A 20,656-nucleotide genomic window follows, 5' to 3' on the forward strand; every position below is an offset into this window, starting at 1 on the left:
ATAATATTAATAATAATAATAATAATAATAATAATAAGCCCGATTTCTGAGTTTAAAATATTCCCCTTTTTAACCCGTGGTTTTATTCCGGAGCTGGACGACCAGCACCCCTTTATCTGTAGCAGTCTCTGGTTGGAATATTTTCTTTTAGGTCTCGGTGGAATGTGGTGCTGTAGCGCACAGCGTTAGCCTTTACAACACACACCCTGTGACTGCAGGGCTGTGTTCACGGTAGGAACCCGAATTCACAATTCCTCCATAAAGAGCTCCACGTTAGTGCCATTGACACGCCACGACACACACACACACACACACACGCGCGCGCGGGTTCTGTAAAGAGAGATTTTGAGAGGCTTTCTGCTGCGCTCCATGCACCTGTGCAGACCGCCGTTTTGGCTCCCGAGGGCCCGAGGCGCCGTCTGCTTTCAATCAGGTCCGCGCACACTGGCTCTGTGTCGAAGTGCTTAAATGGCACTCTGCAGACTAGAGGTGCAGTCTCAGAAAGAAATAATAAACCCCGAGCCTTTGCCCTTCTTACGGGCGTATTTTCCATAAATGCTGATGTAAAACAGGCTTTCCAAGAAGCTGGCACGCGCCGAGCAGCAGAGTGAATCCAGGTACCGCTGCAGTGGACACTTTACTCCAGTTTCAGCGTATTCTAACTACTGGGTTAATAAGCATATAGATCAATTAAACATGCTGGAAAATCTCAGTAAATAAAATTAGCTTACAGCAGTTTTTCAGTACATCTAAATGTATTGAATAAAGCCCGGCTATGAGCTAGGGCCTACACGTGCGACTCCTATAGTGCCGTATAACCGTTAGCCATGCGCCGCTGGCCTACGCTACGAACAAGCGCAGATCCAATTCCCGTTAAACACGCAGGACAAAGACTGCGCATGCGCACACGGGGTGTTTGTTTCTCCAGCAGGGTGTTTAAACCTGAGCTGTTTAACGAGCAGGGCGCAAGAGGCCGGACTGAAGGGCGGCGGACACACGGTGTACCCGCAGGACAACAAAGGGGCCAGTTGTGCTCAGTTGGGCACTGACGGTGGGGGGTCATTTGGGGGACCCTTCGGTAACCCGAGCTCGCTGGCACGAGCCTCCATTTGCTGCACCTATTCCTGAGAATTCGTTCTGTGCCTCACACACACTCAAATTTACGGTCCATGGCAAACCTCTCCCAGACTGGTCCCCAGAGCTACATCACCCGGCTTTAGGAGTCCAGACCACTTTTCATTAAATGAATAACCACATCTTCAGTCTGCACCTTTTAGCTACACTATGCTCTAACTAACAAATCGAATTCACCTTTACCTTAAACGTGGATCAGCGGCTAAGGAATGTTTGGTGTGTGAAGTTAGTGGTGCTGCGAGGCAAATGTAGCGCAGAGGCAGAGGAAACGGACAGACACGCAGCTTCAGTGGTCAGTCGGCTACATTTTGGGGTTCGGGAGCAATGGTTTAAATCAGATCTGTCCATTAATCCACCCTTTCGAATAAAAAAACACAGAGGTCCAGTTCATAATAAAGGTGAAAAGACAAGTGCACAGATTTTTCTAAATGTTCAGAGAAACTTTACAGTGGTAGTGAAAGAAGGCATTTTTTGCTTACTATCCAAAAGCAGCATTAATGGTGAAGTTAAATCCAAAACAAACCAAAAAAAAGTTTCTTTGGGAAGTATTATATATGAAGATACCTTCCACATACCTGTTCTTCATGAATTCATCTCATAATGTCACCGTCTACCAAACTAAACTGTCATAAAACAATGTCTCGTTTTGTGAAATAACTTTATGAGGCAGTTTTAGAGGCATTCAACTCAACTTCAGATGTCTGCTTCCATTCATCACCATTGTATCTCACATCAAACCACTCTGAATTCTTTATACTTACTTAGAAACAGCAGCAGAATTGTCCCTAGCGACACATCATGTACCAGAGTTTCATTCGTTACATTTGTATCAGTGTTTGGGTAATTGCTTATACACTAGTGTGGAAACCCTAGTTTTTAGATTTACACAATCACACATCTAGTCTGTGAGCAGCTGAACTGAGTTCTGTTTGTTACTTGTAACCACGAGAATCCCATTACCAGAGCAGATTTCAGCTGCAGACGACTAAAACCATTTAACATGATGGTTAAATAAAGTTGGGCAGTGAGTTGAGCAGGTCAGTGACAATCATAACAAGAGACATTCATTTGAAAATGATCCAAAATCCCTTTTAATAAACAAAAACTAGCTTTAAATATTTCAGATGAAAAGGACATGATTTCACATGATGTTCTTATAGATGGGAAAATATTTTAGGATACACTAAAGCCCCTTTTCTGACTAAATCACATACCCGTCATACTATTTTTTTTTTAATCCTTCTACAATCTCACCCCACAATTTCTGCTACAAATCTATCATTTAATTAAAAATGACCTACACCTCCTCACCATAGCTGCAATAGCAGTAAAAAGAAATCTTATAAAAATGGGTAAAAATGATTTAAACAGAATAAAGTTAAAAGTTCCCAAACAATGACATGATTACAAATATAAGCCAGTGTAAAGAGAATGGAATGTAAAAGGCAGCACTGAGTCTTTCTGTATCAAGAGGAACTGCAGGCAGAAGGACGGAGTGCTTGAAAAGAAACATACTGAGACGTGCTCTTTCATGCATCAGAATCTCACACACACACACACACTCATACACACTCACACACACACATTTCCTCGGCATGTTGATGTGCTGCTATGACATGTGGGCTCATGCATTTGGGTTGTTCTTCATGAGTTCAATATCAGCATCCACCATCTCCTTCACCAGCTCCTGTTCAGCAATATTAAACACATTAAAAATCACAGCAATATATAGACTCTATATGTAGTTAACAGAGGTGTTACCATTTGTGTATTAATACTGATATTAAATTGTTATACAGCAGTTACGACACATATGTGCTAGTAATCAAACTGATTGTTAAATGTTTTACACTGTTTTTAATTTGACTTCTAGCAAACAACAAAATTGAAACACTTCGTTTGTTACCTTTGATGTCGAAAATGTATCACTTTGCAGTGCAAAAAATGTTCCATTCTCACCTCGAATGTCACCTGAGGCTTCCATCCGAGCATGTTCAGTGCTTTAGTGCTGTCGCCCTGCAGATATTCCTAGAGAGGGAGAGGGCAGGACAGAGAGAGAGACACACACAGAGAGAAAGAGAGAAAGATTTCATTCTCTTTTGCCTTATTAACAGGACCTCCCATACTGTACAACCCCCACACTTTCTGCCTGCGCTCTCTGTGCTGCCAATACACACATTTATGCACACACACACATACGAACACACGCACGCATGCAGGTGTCAGGCTGTGTCTCCTGGGGAAAGTGGGGGCAAACGCAGGCCATCTATCCAACACAGCCCCCACCTAACCCCTTGCCCAGTGACTGAGCATGATGGATTATGTGGCTCTAGTGGCCTAACTAACCCTCCCTTGTTCTCTCTGCCTCCCTCTGTCTCAGAGCAACACAGGCAGAGTGAGAAATGGACTTTCAGAAGAGATTCTCAGGGTGCCTCCAAAGAACTTAAAGAGCCTTTATGGATGATCTGATTACACTGAAGCGCTAAAGAACCAGAAAACACTCAAGCGCGCACCCGCACACACACACACACAGACCTCAGGAGTTTTGTGAAGTCCGGAGTTTAAATGCACACTCACCAGAGGCTTCGAGTCATGTGTGAATCATCATGTTTCTTTTCTTTTTTTGCTTTCTTAAAGACCATGCATTTTCTGTTCCATACATTAGGCCATCGTTTTAGCATCAATTAAGGAACCCAATTCACACAAACAGATGGATCAATAGAGATAATTTATCACGTACATGCAACAGCATGCAACCATCATAATCAAGGCCTATATTAAAGCAGTATATTAATCATAATTAGGTTTTACTGAAGGCTAAATTAATCTCAGCTGTGTATGTCACCCACTCAACTCATCATGTATGGCATAAAAAACTACCAGAGAAGAATTCAGCGATAAACTTAGTTATGTCGGAGTTACGAAACAAAAGGAATGTGCATGTTAATTCATGCCTTGTGCCGTGTGTGTGTGCGCGCGTGTGTGTGTGAGACTGAAAGAAAGAGAGGAGAGAGTGTGTGTGTGTGTGAGAGCGAGATAGAGAGATATGACATGAATATTACTGCTTAAACCTCATGCTGGGATTTGAGCACAGCAAAGCAGCAGCGCCTCTGAATGTTCTGAAACAGTGGCGGTAGGGGGGTGTGGGGCGTTACTGACTGGACATGAGAGAGGAAAAAAGGAGAGAGAGAGAAAGAGAAACGAGTGTGTGAGAGAGAGAGAGAGAGAGAGAGAGAGAGAGAGAGAGAGAGAGAGAGAGAGAGAGAGGAGAGAGAGAACAAGAAAAAAGCAGCAAGTCTCTGATTGTAGCTCTGAAAGAAAAATAGCCAGTCGAACTCACCAACACTGTCCCAGAGAACAGCCAGTATAGTGAAATGTGGAAAGGTATTTGACTAATGAGCGTGTGCGCAAGATAAAGTGTCGCTCATAAATCTGCGCCGTACACACCAAGAGCTGTTCTGCCAGTCTGTAGTCTGATATCACTACCAAAATGATCTGATAGGGGCTGAGAAATATCACTGTGGTTGCAAATGTAGTAAATAAAATGCAAGCAGGGAATAAATCTGTGCGATAGCCATCATCGTCATCATCAGGGTGGATTTTTATAGTGTGTGACTGAGTGCACTTAATGCAAAGAAGTTCAGGACTGGGAGAAACAAGGTTCAACAAACATGAAGGCATCAAGGGACCTGGGTTAACCCCTATACACACACACACACACACACACACACACACACACACACACACACACACACACACACACACACACACACACTCACCTTCATTCCTGAAAGACTACAAACTGGCTCCAACAGTGTTTGGTGGATTTGTGAAAGTATTATGCATAGATCAGTCACCAGCAGAATGCTTGCTTTCCTTCTGTGTGTGAAAGATGTTATCAATAAAATGATGCTGAACTCCCTCTCCCTCCCATCCCGACTGGCTGTGGTCAGCAACATCCTGGGGCAGTTCACATGCAGCCATAGAGCAGGCCTGTATATGTGCTGTATGAATGCTTTATTTGGATAACCCCCATTAGATTATCGACAGATGTTGAAATAACTGAACTATCTGGAGGATTCCAGATTATTGTCAGTGGTTTCAGATGTAGAGTAAAAGTAGAAGATGGGTTATATTAAGGCTAATTCAGTAGTTATTTAGTAGTTGAATGGAAGTTAAAGATAAGGTTTGCATCTACAAAGCATTTCTAGTGCCACCTACATTCAACCGGTGCTACACTGGTCAGTTTGTGACGCCCAACCCACAGAGCTCTATGAACTGCTGAATGTACAGTGGGCATAAAAAAAGGTTTGGACAAAATCAGGGCTACTGCTAATAGTTAAGGGAGTCATAGATGAACTGATCACTATTTTAATTAATATTCATTTATTATTTTTGTTTTGTATGAGAGTAAGAAAAAGAGCAAAAGACCCCCAAGAGATTTGAGCTCTCTGAACTTTTACCGTAGCCCTAGTTTGTTCATTAGGAAAGGCCAGGTGATTAAAATTTCAAAGCTTTATAAGTATTCTTAACTCCTTAACAATCAGCAGCCATGAGCTCCTCTAAGCAGCTGCCCAGAACTCTGGAAATTAAAATAATAATAGATGCCCACAAAGCAGGATATAAGGTCATATGAAGATAAAGCATTTTCAGGAAGCCATTCCTCAGTTAGTGATGGCACTTAACAGGAATGATGGAGGTGACGTTAAGGTCTGAAGGACCAAGAAAACGTTTCAAGAGAACAGCTTGGCAGGATAGCTAGATCAAATCAAACTTGCCGTTTGACTGCAAAAAAACATTCAGGACAATCTAACAGATTCTACAGTGGTGGAGCACTGTTCTACTATGCAGCAACACCTTCACAAATATGATGCTAACTATGTAGTATGATATGGTCATCCGACAAAAAACATTTCTGTGTTTCTGATCAATGATGTAAGGTTTAGAATTGTGTGAAAAGAACCCCTCATTGTCAGAGGTTGGAGAGACTCCAACCTCCCGGTCACATAGACCAGGGAATAAATCTGTGCAATAGCCATCATCGTCATCATCAGGGTGGATTTAGACCTCACATAGACCTTTTTACACCCTGATCTCTGAAAAAGACTAGAGTGACCTTCCCCATGGTGTGATTGAGGTTTAATAGATTTCTTTCTCATTCTCACACATTCGCTCTCCCACACAGACATACACATAAACACTCACATACAGTGTCAAATATTTAGTGATGTTATCTATTCGCTGAAGGAGCTTACTAAATCTTGTAAATATTTACAAACTGCTTAAAGGATGAATCTAAATGAGAGAGAGAATGACAGAAGAGGCCAGCGAGATTAGTCATAGATCCTCCACAATCTGTTGCCTATTTTTTTCTATTTTACACTGAAGAAATACTGACTGTGTGTTAGTACTAGGAGACGACATGGTTTTATTTAGACGTGAAGCCTCTAATAAAAAACACGACATCACAAAGCAATGATAGTAAAACATATGGGTGAAAAGGTCATTTTAATTTGCCATTTAAGAAAAAAACACACACACACACACACACACACACACACACACACACACACACACACACACACACACACACACACACACACACACACACACACACACACACCACCCCCCAAGCGTCCGGGGTGTGTAAGGGACAGGAAGTTTGCCGCCCACCGCAGAGGGCTTGGGAAATCTGGCTATTCAGTGTTTTGTGGGTTTGACCTCTGACTGCAGACACACAGGAGTTGGCCAGCCATGTGGGTGTGTGGGAGAAGCTCTCTGATGGGATACTTTCAGTCTGAGACTAAATGACCGAATGTCAGAACATCTACACAATACTATTTACACACACACACACACACACACACACACACACACACACACACACACTATAAGAAAGTGTGTGCTTGGGGTCTTTAGGACAGTGTGTCAGTTTATAAGCTGCACTATTTTTCCAAAATAAAGGTCATCACATACCAGAGATGACAAGCAGCAGCCAAATATTTAATTGCTATTGTTTTGAAAGTGCATATATCGGCTGATGGAGCATAACATCACTGTCATGCAAAACCTCTTACTTCCCAAACAGCAATTTCACAAGTGAAGGAAAATCTTTTTTAACTTTTAATGGAAGACAATGTAAAAAGATTTTATTCCAAGTCATATTGAAGCATTTCTATTGGTCCATTCATCATAAAATTATGGAAATTTTACAGAATTCAAAGAACTACTCCCAAATTCAAATCCTAAATCAAGTCCAAAAAATAGCATAAATGGAGATGCAAGGTTTTTGCATGAGAGCAACAACATGAATACTAACAGTTAAAGCATCAGCATCCTTCATATTTCATTGCAGGTTAATATGTGATGAGTAGGGGGTGCAACAATCCACTCAGTCCACAATTTGATTTAAGTAATGATAAGTTCACCATATGGTCAACAACATCAACAAGGTCTGAATGAAGAAAAATGATGACTGATGAGGTCTGTTGCAAAATCTACTATTTAAACCTGAGGCGGGAGGCGGGAAGAACGTTGCACATGACATGAATGTGCTAGAGAGGATGTTGATTGGAACAGGTTGGTCGCAAATCTTGCATAATTAAATACATTACACAATTAACAGAGCACCAATTCTCCACAATACACGCGGTCACATTTATCCATCGCAATGTTACAATCATTACATTTCGAGTCACGAGTCTCACCTAACTTCTTCTTTACCTGATGTATATGAGGTAACTTTAAGCTCTGCAGTGTTTCCAGAATTGGGCAAAATAATGGAAGACTCGGATGTCCTCTTTATATTGTCTATTACTGCACAGCACATACAAGTGTGACTGATAATGTCTAGTGCTCTGTCTGCACCTCATTTGCTGTGGCTCAGCAGGGCAATGGAATAAATAAAATGGACTTCATGTACCCTCCCTTCTGTAGCTTTTCTGATCTGCCACTTTGCACAGCTGAGGCAAGTAATCTGATGTCTATTCTCTTAGACCCAACCGCTCTGTGCAGTGGGGATATGGATGGGTCTGTACGGAAAGTGCATGCTCCTTTCAGAGCCATATCCTTATGGCTTTGTGCCACACAGCAGCGAATGATGTATATTTTGAATGGTAGGTGATTAAGACAGAGCCCTCTGTACCACAATATATATAAGTGACAGAATGGCACATGCACATTTATTTTTTTAGCTTTTACTGTTGACCGTCATGAAAACCTGTCTAGTCTGCAGAGGGAGGGAGAGAGAGAGAGAATGAGAAAAAGAGAGAGAGGAATGTGAAGTGTCAGGAGTTCAGCCGGCTGACAGAGTATGAGCGAGAGAGCCAGAGTTAATTACTCAATCAAGATAACGAGCCCAGAGACAAGCCATTTACAAAGGGCAGCCTACAATTAACCTACTCTCTCCCCCACATACACACACACACACACACACTCTCAATGCCATACCAGTAGGTTTCACATACTATAACATTCACCTATACAAGCTTTTACATATAAACAGAAGAAGGGGCATGGGCATTAGATTTTCGGTTATTGAATATTAAAATGTATTTAAATTTTAAATGCATTACTTTGCAAGAATACAACACAACTGCTGTAAAAAGCATTACGTATAATATGTCCTTAATCCATAAGATCAAGCATCCCCAAAAAGAACACATTGTAAAAAGGCTTATTTTTACACATTTCTCAGACTCACTTTCACATAAACCCCCCAGGCCAGTAAAAATGCACTCCTGGCCAATGATCCTGTGACTGGCTGTGTACGAAAGCACACAGATGGCAGGCCAAATCTGTGACTAGCGCAGGTAGCTGCAGTCTGTAGCACCACTTAGCCAAACTAGCTAAGCACAATATGCTTTTCTAAGCTCACTAAACGAGCAGCTCATATGGGCATAAACACGGCCCAATCATTAACTGACTGTGAGAAATGTCTCTCATTTGAAGCTGTGTGTTACTGTTAAAAACATAAAGCTGAACTGGACTGTTAGCTGTGGCATGCTCATGGGCTATGTTTCGCAGCCTGTAAGTTTCATTAACTCGGCTGAACGATGCTAGGAGCGGGTGCAGAAGTAGCATTTTCTACACTGTGGATAATGTCTCATTGAATTCATCCATTGATCTTCAATCTTCTTTATCATTTCAACATCCCCCTTATATGTATGGCCTTAAAGAGGTTTGTCATGTCTCATTGTGCAACATTAAATATAAGACTGTCCTCCTGCAGTTGCCTACAATACTCCCAAACAAAAGCAAAAAGTCACCTGCTTTGTGTGCCAGTTTGCATGGCTTTATTTTTCTGGTTATTGTTCCTATGAACACTTCTCTTTTGCAAAAACACACTGACTCTCTCTCTCTCTCTCTCTTTTTCCCTCTCTCCCCTCCGTGGGGCCCAGGGTGGTTCCGCTCAGTCAAAGTCCTCCAGGAAATACCAGAGAGAAGGCCAGGGGAGAACTTACACCCTTTCTCTCTCCCTCTCTCTCTCCATTTATTTCCCGGCCTCAGCCTCCCTCCTTTTCCCACTGCATAGCTTTCTTCTAGTCTCCTTCACTATTCATCTGTCATCATTTCAGTCTCTCTCTCCCTTTCTCAGTCCCAGTCTCAGTCGCTCTCTCACACACACATACTCATTTCCAACCCTTCAGGTTTAGTACTGCGGTGTAAGCTGGGGCACGTTCCATATGAAGAGGCTTTGCTCAGAGAGAGAGTGAATGACACATGCAGGCCTTTAAAAGAAGAAAAGGCTAAAGCAGAGTGAATACTCGCAGTGCAGGAATCACAGTCGGGGAACAATATGAATGTAGTATCTGCTTATGAACAGCAGAGCTACAACTCTGAAGTGTGGAGTCAATAAAAAGAGCAGTTGATATATACAGTCACCTAGAGGAAAGGCAAGGCAGCAGAGAGCAACTTTACTGCAGGTTGGAGCTCCGACTGGCACTCGGCCAGACTCTTTACGACATCATTCACACTCAGCTTTAACAGCTCTGACCTATTACACCGCATATCACCATAAACCTGTCACATACCGACGGCCCCAGAGTCACACAGTCTACAGAAACTACACTACCCATATAACCTCACAGGCTGCACAAACTACAGTCTGCAAACGGCCACAGAGACTACAGCAACTCAGGCAAATACGCCACACCTCACCACATACCGGTCACATGCAGTCAGCCAAATGCGAAAAACATTAATAACCATAAGGTTCGAGGCTAAATCAACATCAGGACCATCCTTTCCATCCAACTCTAGAACCATATGTCCATTTTCTAGCACAAAACAGTACCCACAAAACTAGAGTACATAAAGGTGGCCTTACAACTACCACAACTACATCTTAACTACCAAACATACATTCATCATCACTCCTTATTAAATCAAAAAGCTTTTAACACTTGAGTACACATGAATGTTTAGCGTTAGGCCATGTCTGATGCAGTGCTAAAACAGCTCAAATGTTGTAAAAGTGTCCCTAAGCTATCAGCCTTTAGCTTCATGGCTAAGTGCAACCAAGAAAAACTGAACCAAAATGGATGCTTGGTTTGTAATCCCTGCTGCCAAATCAGGAATCCTGTGTGCTGTGCCACTCAGCAGAAGCAAATCCTGCATGAAACCAGTCCTCATTCTCCAGTGATTATGGTGTTGTAGGAGAAGCTGATAAAATTGTAGAACAAAATAAACCTGATAATAGAATCGACAGTAAACTTAGCAGGACCAGTGGATTTGTGATTCAAGTGCTGATTCGTGAATAACAGGTCTGCACCACCAATATGTCCCAGTTCTGTATGCTTAGTACAAACAGGAAGAGTAACCAAAATCAGCAAGACAAATTGAGAGATCAAAAACTCACAGGCGCACTGTACTGCCGCACAAGATGTGTACCGCGGTACCGCAACGCCCAGTGGAAGTGCCATTGGACTCCCAACCACAGACAGCTGTGACAGACTGCTTTAAATAAAGCTCCAGTAACCATTCTGTAAAATAAGGTATACATCATCATGTCCATCTGGGCCTCCTTGAGATTCTGCCAGAAGCATGTGTAGTGTGGTAATGTCACTGATCTAATCCCTCTTTAATCCCACCCCTCTGGAATTGTAATCCTTGGTAATCCTCATAATTCTATAATTAAAGGGAAACAGCAGCTCAAGGCAAACAATTCTCGACAAATGTCAGCACCTGCACTTCTGTATATGAGACACAGTACATGTGAGAAAAAGAGAAAAAGAGAGAGAGAAAGAGAGAGAGAGAGAGAGAGAGAGAGAGAGAGAGAGAGAGAGAGAGAGGAGAAAGTCAGTGTCACTTAAACTTGATAAATGTTTAGGGAAAGTAAGGAGAGCAGTAGAGTGGCCAACAATATCTTAAAGAGTGGGGAAAATCATTCTATAATACTAGATGATGTGCGTGTGTGTAACTTGTGTAATGCCTGTGTCTAATTGGGACCCTTTTATGAGCACAGCCTTCACTGCATTTTTTTTACACTCTCTATGTGCTCAACAAGGGAAAAAAAGAAAGAAAGAAAGAAATGGATGAGGGTTTCCTTGGGACTGTCTGGAAAATGAAAAGAAAAAAAAGCTGTTGGCTGCCTGCAGTCCTCTTTCACCAAAGTGCCTCATAAAACTCTTTTAAATCAGCGTCTGAATGAATAAAATGGATGTATAAATTCATACTGGCTAAATGGAGCAGCCGTACTGCCTGAGTGCATACTGCGCAGTTCACCAAGAGGTCTTCAGCTGCTTTCAACGCAAATTCATCAGCTCAAGGATGTCCACTAGAGGTCATGTTCACCAGCCCAACGAGGTCCACTGGAGGTCACGTTCACCAGCCCAAAGAGATCAACTGGAGGTCACGTTCACCAGCCCAAAGAGATCCAGTGGAGGACACATTCACCAGCCCAAAGAGATCCAGTGGAGGTCACGTTCACCAGCCCAAAGAGATCCAGTGGAGGTCACGTTCACCAGCCCAAAGAGATCCAGTGGAGGTCACGTTCACCAGCCCAAAGAGATCCAGTGGAGGACACGTTCACCAGCCCAAAGAGATCCAGTGGAGGACATGTTCACCAGCCCAAAGAGATCCACTGGAGGACACGTTCACCAGCCCAACGAGGTCCACTGGAGGACACGTTCACCAGCCCAACAAGATCCACAGAAAGCCACGTTTACTAGCCCAATAAGGTCCACTGGAGGCCATGTTTACTAGCACAATGAGTGCCACAGGAGGCTGCGTTTTCCAGCACAAAAAGATCCAATGGAGGCCACATTTACCAGCCCAGCACGATCCAATGAAGGCCAATTTTACCAGCCCAACGAGGTCCACTGGATGATGTTTACTAGCCCAACCTTACTAGGCCACCTTTATGAGCCAACCACAACCACTCAAGGTCACATTCAATTCCCCAAGCCTACTGACAACCACGTTTATCTGCTCAACTAAGCCTACTGGAGGTCACAATCTCCAGCCCAACCAGGTCTACTGTAGCATAGGTTCAATTGTCCAACCAAGCCCACTGGAGAATACATTCTCTTGCTCAACCAGGCCCACCGCAGGCCACATTCACCATCAATTGTCATCCATTTGTCAAACGAAACCCACTAGAGGCCATGCTAAATTTCCCAATGAAGCCCATTGGAGGCTATGTTCGCATGCTGAACCAGGCCCACTCAAGGCTACGTTTACTTGCTCAACTACGTACATTTAGACTCATCACTGTACTATGCGTTTGATGTGCATTTTTGAAACACTGCACTACTAATGCATTTTGCAGTACGATATAATATTCTGTCATATTGCCCACCTGTAATTTCAGCACCATCACATCAATTTTATTCACAGACAGTCTAAAGGAGAAGATGAGTGAGATGCAGCCAAGGCCAGGAGTTTTATCTGCTTTTCTCATCCCAAAGATAAACTTTTCATGAGTGCCTTACTTTCTCATTGTATTCAGAATACATCTAGAGCTTACAGTTATGACCAGTTCAGAAGCTTTTCAGCTTGCAATACACACAGACCCACTCGCATGCACATTCACATTCTTTCAAAATTAACTTTGATCATCAGCATGGCTGTTATTGTTAATGTTATCACATAATCTTTGTATTTACAGATTAGTCTTTTAATTATTATTTTATTTCCAAAATATTTTTTTTTAGATTAATAAAACAACCATTACAAATATGGAATAGGTCTTCTCATATGTCACACTTAGCACAAAAAAATCTCACTATCTGACACTATCCTACATTATCCTACATTAGAGGTGGAAGTTGAAAGCGAGTTCATGAAAAGTTAATTGAGACAAAATCCTAATAAATGGAGTACATTGCATGTAAAATTGCATGTACAATGAAAATAGCACTGATTTGATAATGAAAATATGAAATGAAAATTTCTATTTTTAAAAGAAAGATGACATTATGCCAAATAATTTATCATCATTTATCACAGCAGCAGAGGAGCAGAAGCCCTGTTCTGTGGTAAGAGAGAGCAAACTGTTGTCAAAGCACATCTCTGTGCCCCTCTGAATGTCTGAATGCATTTTCAGTCTAATTCTTTTGGGAGAAAAAATAACACTTAATTTTCTTGCCCAAGATCTACCTTCTAGTTCCTGTGCTGGACCGCCCAAATGCCCTTTCTAGTCTAATAGTAAAAGCAGAATGCTTTGAGGAATCCTGAACTAAAAAATTAGGACTTCACACATTAGCAGTTACTTCCAGCTCTGAAACCACCATGAAGAGCAGTCTTCTTCCTAACCCAGCTGTCAAAGGTCAGTTTACTTCCCAGCCCACAGGTCAAAGGCCACATGCTTCTCATTGTCACTTTTCATTTCTTGTGACAGATAAGACACCTTTTATGTCTGTGTGTGAATGTGTGTAGGTGTGTTAAACTGGTATTATTTTACAATGTAGGGTCTCCTTATAATCCTCTTATATTTCTCTCTTTCATCGCCAGTGCCTGACAAGCTCCTTACTCCCACCCAATGTGTGCATGTGTGTCTCTGTGTGTTCAATCTGTCAGCAATCATTTAGATCTGTGTTTTTTTCCCTTGGTGTCCCCTTGCATTTCTAGTTCAGTGACCCCCTCTTTCACTGACACACATAGGTTTATGGCTGTTTGCCAGTCTGGTGAGGCAAAGTAAAGTCTCCTTTAAAAAAAAAAAAAAGGTAGAGCAGTTAGAAACCCGGGCTTTGGTTTAATAAATCTAGTGACAGTAAGAAAACACTACACGACACTATCCCAGCCAATATGCCAATAGAAGCTATTCTAGAATATATTATATAAGGTATTATATACCCTTTACAGATTAAAAAGCACCATGTGCAGCTTTAATTTGGCTGAGCTGAACCATGGTGCAACGGCACTGGTAGTGTGGTTTGTTAGCAATAAATTAGCGGACTTCTAAGCGGACTGCAGTGTGGGGTCCTCTAATGTAAGAATGACACATCTACACAGTCCAATCTCAGTTTTCTAACTGTGTACTGCATTTACTATTAATATGAAACCTCATTACTTATTGAAGATTTGCCATTAAACGGACAGTTTAATACCACTGTGTGTTGGCCTAACAATACAAAACTATGGTAAAATCACAGTACGGCATGAGCTAAAATGTCTCACGGCTTAAAAAAAAAAAAAAAAATCATGACACACTTAAAACAAGGTATACACTAACATTTGGTTGACGTTACCCCACTTACCGTGGCAAAATTGATGTTATACAATGTATCTAATCAGGGGTTGGCCTTTAAATCCAAGAACTAGCAGAACTAAGATGTACCAGTGTATCTACTCCACTTAATCTTAATCCCTTGCTAATGAAGGACTCTCTCTCAACCACTATTTAAATCATCAGGGTACACAGGGGAACTCACCACTTCAGTAGGACGGTAGTACTTCGGGTCCACTCGGACATAGATGTCACCCGTCTCCTTACACCGGCCCACTTCATTCTCATCCTTCCCTTCCCACCTGCATGAGATATAAAGACATACGGACACTTCAGAATCCTTCACAACAGGGATGGAAAATCTATGGAAAATTTGTATTTTGTATGCATGTGTGTCTATGCCAGAGTGTCTGTGCTTACACAATGGTCTTGCCCACATGTTTGAAAGCTCTCTCCACAAACTCCCTCACGCTGTGCACCTCTCCTGTCGCTATGACGAAATCCTCTGGTTCCTTCTGCTGCAACATCAGCCACATGGCCTGAGACACAGAGAGAGAGAAGGAGGGAAACGATACATTATAAATGAGTCATCTCAACAGTTCCAAATCATACTCTGAACACTTGTTTTTCTTCAGCAGATCTCCTTTTATGAAGAAACGGACATAGACAATCTCTCTCTCACTCTCTCTCTCACACACACTTAAGAGAATGAATCCAGACAGATCTTTTGTGCTTTCATGTGGTTATGATCTTACACGCACTCCAACACACACACACACACACACACACACATACCCATCCCTGTCCTGACGTCAGCACAAGGCCTCATGGGATATTAATTGTGGGAATGAAGTATGAGTTCCCAGGTCCAAATGATCAGCACACACACAACCAGACAAACACAGACACACACACACTAAACGATCACAGAAGAGATCAAGAAAAGAGATGAATGAGAGGGGACAAAATATTTTTAGGAGTTACTGAGGATCCAGTCAACTCAGCAAAACTCCCTCAGTCTTGCACACATGCGCGCAAACACACAGCCATTCATGTACACTGTGGCTGATGTGCTTGTGCAGTAGAGTCCCAGAGTCAGAGCCAGTTGGCCAGAAGAGGCCCTGGTTCCCCTGGGCCAGCAGCCTGCTCAACCCCTGTCGGGCTCCACGGTGGGATAAAAAGCCCATCAGCACGTTTTATCTGCTGCAGTGGGAGCAGCTGAACTGGCCACATTCACACTCCCTCATATTTCACTCAGACTCCGCTCACATGCTCCATCCATCAAGACCAAATGAGATACCAGACACACACACATAAAGAGAAAGAGAGAAAGCAAGAGAAGGAAAGAGAGATAAAGATGATATACGCTATATGGACAAAAGTATTGGGACACTTGCTCATTCATTATTTCGTCCTAAATCAAGGGTTTAAAAAACAAAAGGGTTTATTCCTGCTTTTGTTGGAGTAACTGTCTCTACTGTCCAGGAAGGGGTTTTTACTATATGTTGGAGCACTGCTGTGAGGATTTGATTGCATTCATTGAAAAGAGCATTAGTTAGTTTAGGATGCTGGATGATCACCACCCACCTCATCATCCCCAAACCATCCCCAAACTCTCCAACTCATCCCAAAAGTATGGGATAGAGCACAATTATCATTCCAGAGAACACAGTTCCACTGCTCCACAGTTCAAAGTTGATCTGCTCTAGAGAGCAATACTTCTTTACAGGGACTAGACAAGCTATGTGTGCATTTGCACATCTGTGTCAGCAATGGATATAGAAGTTATAGAAGCTGAATGCATTCCTTACAGTGAACAGGGTTCTACGGTAAGCTTTTTGGCCAGGACAAATGGTGCTCCTGATTTGATCAAATCAGGAGAACAAACTAAACATGGACTTTTTAAAACAATTTTTTTTATTCTTTTTGTCACCAGTGGAGATTCTTTTATTAACATTGTATTAACCAGATTCTTATTTAAACAGCGCAGCAATTCCATTCTGGCAGATGTATAGTACACAACAGATTGATAAACACTCTCAAAATACCTGATAGACTCCCCTGAATTGATGGAGCTCCTTTCTTTGGAGCTTTGTTAACTAAAAATTTACATTTGCACTATGGCAAAACAGAATAGACATACTGAGAGAAATACACAACATACACCCTCATTTATTAGATACATATATATTACTGGAAGGTACAGTATGTGAAAGAGCCTATGCTAGCTGATACACAGAGGACAACACATTATTTATGTACTGCGCAGTGCACTTTTGTGAGTTAATTAGAGGCATGACTAATAAAACTATAGACAATATGTCTATTTTTAACGTATAAAAACGGCCAGAGCTGTTACTGAATAAAGAGTCGTTGGGAGGGGGCAAAAGCGCTCTTATTGGTCAGCTGAACTGATTGATCTGACAATCTGTGAGGTTTATGTTTACTTTCATGAGACTGCAGCAAAGGCAACTAAAGCCTCTAGCCTGCAGGTCAAACTTGTAGCCCTGTCAAAATAGTAGCATTTCAAGTATCAAAAATGCACAGTCAAGATTTATGAGGCACCTCAGGCACTTCCCAGACTTGGGCCAAGACATCTCTAGACATCAGGACATTCACTGATACAAGAGAGAGTGGATAAGTACACTGAATTAGGAGCAATAATAAATGATTATATTCATTCAACTTTAGCCTATTTTCTATAGCATAGCTCTCCCTAAACTTCAACTCTCTCCTGTTCTCTCCTGCTCTGGATCATTACCTCTGTGAGGGACAGCTGAGAGGCCCAAGCCAAAACTCCCTTTCCTGTCCACGACACACTCTCTCTCTCTCTCTCACATACACACACACACACAAATACTCATAGAAAACTATCTAGCCCCCCTCCAAACCTCTGTGGTAAAGGCCAGAGAAAGTGTAGCTTTTTATACTCTATTACTGTGTGTGCTGAATGTTCTCTTTCAAATTCACATGGAGTTCTTGGTGTCAAATCTAACCGTGACTTATTGCAGCTCTATACTGGCTCTATACAATGTGAGCTGCAACACAAGGGGGAGGGGAAAACATTAGCTAAAGTGAGTGTGGAGAAAAGTAGTATGCAGTCCCTCCTTTATCAGCCTGGCTTTCCTGTCCATCCATCACAGCAGCCTCATGACTAATAGTTTCGAGCTCTACGATGCCATGCACATTAGGTGCAATTTCACTGCGGAATTAAGTCCAATGAGTGTAACTGCTTGCATGCGCCATGTATGATCAATCATAAAGAGAAAAAGAAAAAGTCATCAGTACATCTAGCCTTCCTCAATGACTGTTGTGATGATTTGTATTTCAGCCCTGATTTCATGGCTAAAGGATATCCATATGCCTAGGCCCTGATATGGCCTAATCATTAAATCCATCTCTCGACCTGATATGCAAAACAGTAGAGAAATCACAGCCTAACCGGAGAGTAAAATATGACTGGTAGCAGGGATGGGAACAGTAGACAATGGGTGCATGTACAGTTAGCAGTCCCTGGAGTTCCTGAATGGGTAATCGAACCCTGTTCCCCTATGTGTGGGACAACGGTGTTTTGGCATTAGCCAAAAACCACTGAGGGGAGATGTTACTTTACTGACTGATGTACGCCTTCATTGAGAAAAAACAAAAACAAACAACAAATACATGGAGACTTCTCATTGCCATCTTGTGGACTAAGCAGATAATGCATTTTGGGTATGCTACTACTCTAGCAACAGCCTTAACACAGCTAGAAAATATTAATAATAATAGTTATATAAAACAAGAAAAATTCCATATATGTATATTTTTTCCGCACCAAAAAAAAGTGGCAATACTATATTGTATATTACAAAGACTATTACCTATTACCTTTTTTTTTTTTTTTTTTTAACCATTGATGCAATTTCAATGACTCTTTTGTATGAGTGCAGCAAGCATGTGTCCTCCTTATTCACTTCGGGGCAAAAAAAAAACAAAACAAAAAAAAAAACCTTTGTTATGTATGAGAAAAGCTATGTACGAATTCAGCAGCTCAAAATTGCTCCCATAGAAAACCAGCTATCTGATCACATAACCACACAATTATCCAACACAAGTAGCAGCTAATTGGCACAAAGTAGTATGATAAACGGGATAAGTCACTGTTTAAAGAGAAAGCAGAAAATCTGTTTGCGGGAAGATCTTACATCTCGGCTAATTCCCTGTCCTCTCTCTAAATCACACACACAAACACAGACTGTAGAGCCGCTTTGGAGCGAGTGTTTACATTTTCCGAGTCTGTTGTTCTGCTATAAACAGAATCTCAGCTTTCGCTCTGCAACACCTCGCACATGGTTTAAACTAAGCATTGAAACACACACTAATAAGAGCACAGAGACTTCTCCCTCACGCATCCATGCAAGGAGACACATACAGCTCCGTTTAATACGAGAGCACAGTTCTTTGTGGTGAATTGTGACTGCTGAAGACCAATCAAAACCGTCATCTAATCGCACAAATGGGCTCTCCAAGCGCAGGTGAGAGTTCAGGCCTCACTTAGTTGGTCGCTGTGTTTTTCTGGAAGCCTATTTTTAAAACTGGTGAAAGTTTTAATGCTCCCCCCTCTCCCTGACACCACACAAATACTCACACAGTCAGTCCCTTTTTTTTTGTACCGAGCACAGAAGTGCTCTGTTTTAGGCAGGTGGTTTGAGTTAAGCGCAGACAGCCTGTCGTTGGGCCGTGCTCTCCACATACACCCGCACTTCTTGACTGCCGATCACCTGTGAACTTTATTAGTGTTATTCTATGCTGGCTATTTTCTCTGACTCCATGTTACTGCTGCCAGCTCAGAACCTGAGACAAACAACGCAATGATGGCTGAAGACCACAACAAGCATCTCTAAATGGACTTGCTTGTAAAGTTTGGAAAGCAGCATTTTTTTGCATGGGTAACACTGCTGCGAATTACAGGCAAAAAGAGAATAATGGATGTGTGTTGGGGTGTGTGTGTGTGTGTGTGCGTGCGCAGCAGAGATGGTTATCAGCATCGTTTAGTCCGCTGTCAAGAGCAGATTGGTTACAAATTGGAAAATGAGCAGCAGGTGTGTGGACTACGCAACTACGCATACACACACAGACGCAGTACACGCTGCATAATGGACGGGACAACGCGAGTGGAAAAAACAGGTCTTCGCTGTCAAACAGACAGTAAACAAACACATACGCCTTAGTCCAAGAGGATATGCTGTTTTATACGCTGCAGAAGTTAAAAGGAGGCTTCTCTGCTCATCAGATTGCTCATCGCTTTTTTGAACATGTCGTGTGTAAGAAACATTTAGAGAAAGAGAAAGAGGGAGGAAGAGAGACAGAAAGGGAGGGAGGTCGAGAGATCGCCAAAGTTTGTACACCAAGAATATGTCAAAGATATTTAAATGAGCTTTGTGTGGGCATGAGTAAGCGCCTGTAACAGTCAGACAGTTGTACTTGAGGAAGCACAGCATGTTCATGTCTCTGAACTGACGTGTTCCCGAGCTGAGCTCATTCTGACTGAGTAAATCACACTGCAAGGATGTGTACAAAACAAGCAGGGCTGTGTACTGGCAGAAACCTGGCAATACAATATGCATCACGATACAGGGGTTACAATTTGATATACTGCTATGATACACTAAGCAAGGTGGCATATTGTGAGTTTTTTTATTATTAAATCAAATTGTCATAGTTTTAAAAACATGTCTACACTGGAGAGGAAGAGCACTGATATCTGCCACTAATCTTTACATGTGAACTATTCATTTAAATCGTTCATTTGTATTGACTTTTTGACATAATGCGAATCTGCCTTTTTTTCTTTATATTGTGTCATATTTC

The 20,656-nt window shown here is 42.0% G+C and overlaps 1 protein-coding gene across 1 annotated transcript in view; it reads right to left on the reverse strand.

The window, feature by feature from the left end:
• Positions 1 to 2,224: 2,224 nt before the first annotated feature.
• Positions 2,225 to 20,656, reverse strand: part of gmds (GDP-mannose 4,6-dehydratase) — a 61,041-nt gene continuing 42,609 nt past the window's right edge. The window contains exons 5-8 of the mRNA XM_072674652.1: positions 15,224 to 15,342; positions 15,009 to 15,105; positions 3,094 to 3,162; positions 2,225 to 2,821 (exon numbers count right to left, since the gene is read on the reverse strand). Of these exons, the coding sequence (XP_072530753.1) occupies positions 2,759 to 2,821; positions 3,094 to 3,162; positions 15,009 to 15,105; positions 15,224 to 15,342 (348 nt within the window). The 3' untranslated portion in view covers positions 2,225 to 2,758. The remainder of the gene's footprint in view (positions 2,822 to 3,093; positions 3,163 to 15,008; positions 15,106 to 15,223; positions 15,343 to 20,656) is intronic.

Source organism: Salminus brasiliensis, chromosome 1 (assembly GCF_030463535.1).
Source record: "Salminus brasiliensis chromosome 1, fSalBra1.hap2, whole genome shotgun sequence".
In the NCBI taxonomy this organism is placed as follows: Eukaryota; Metazoa; Chordata; class Actinopteri; order Characiformes; family Bryconidae; genus Salminus; species Salminus brasiliensis.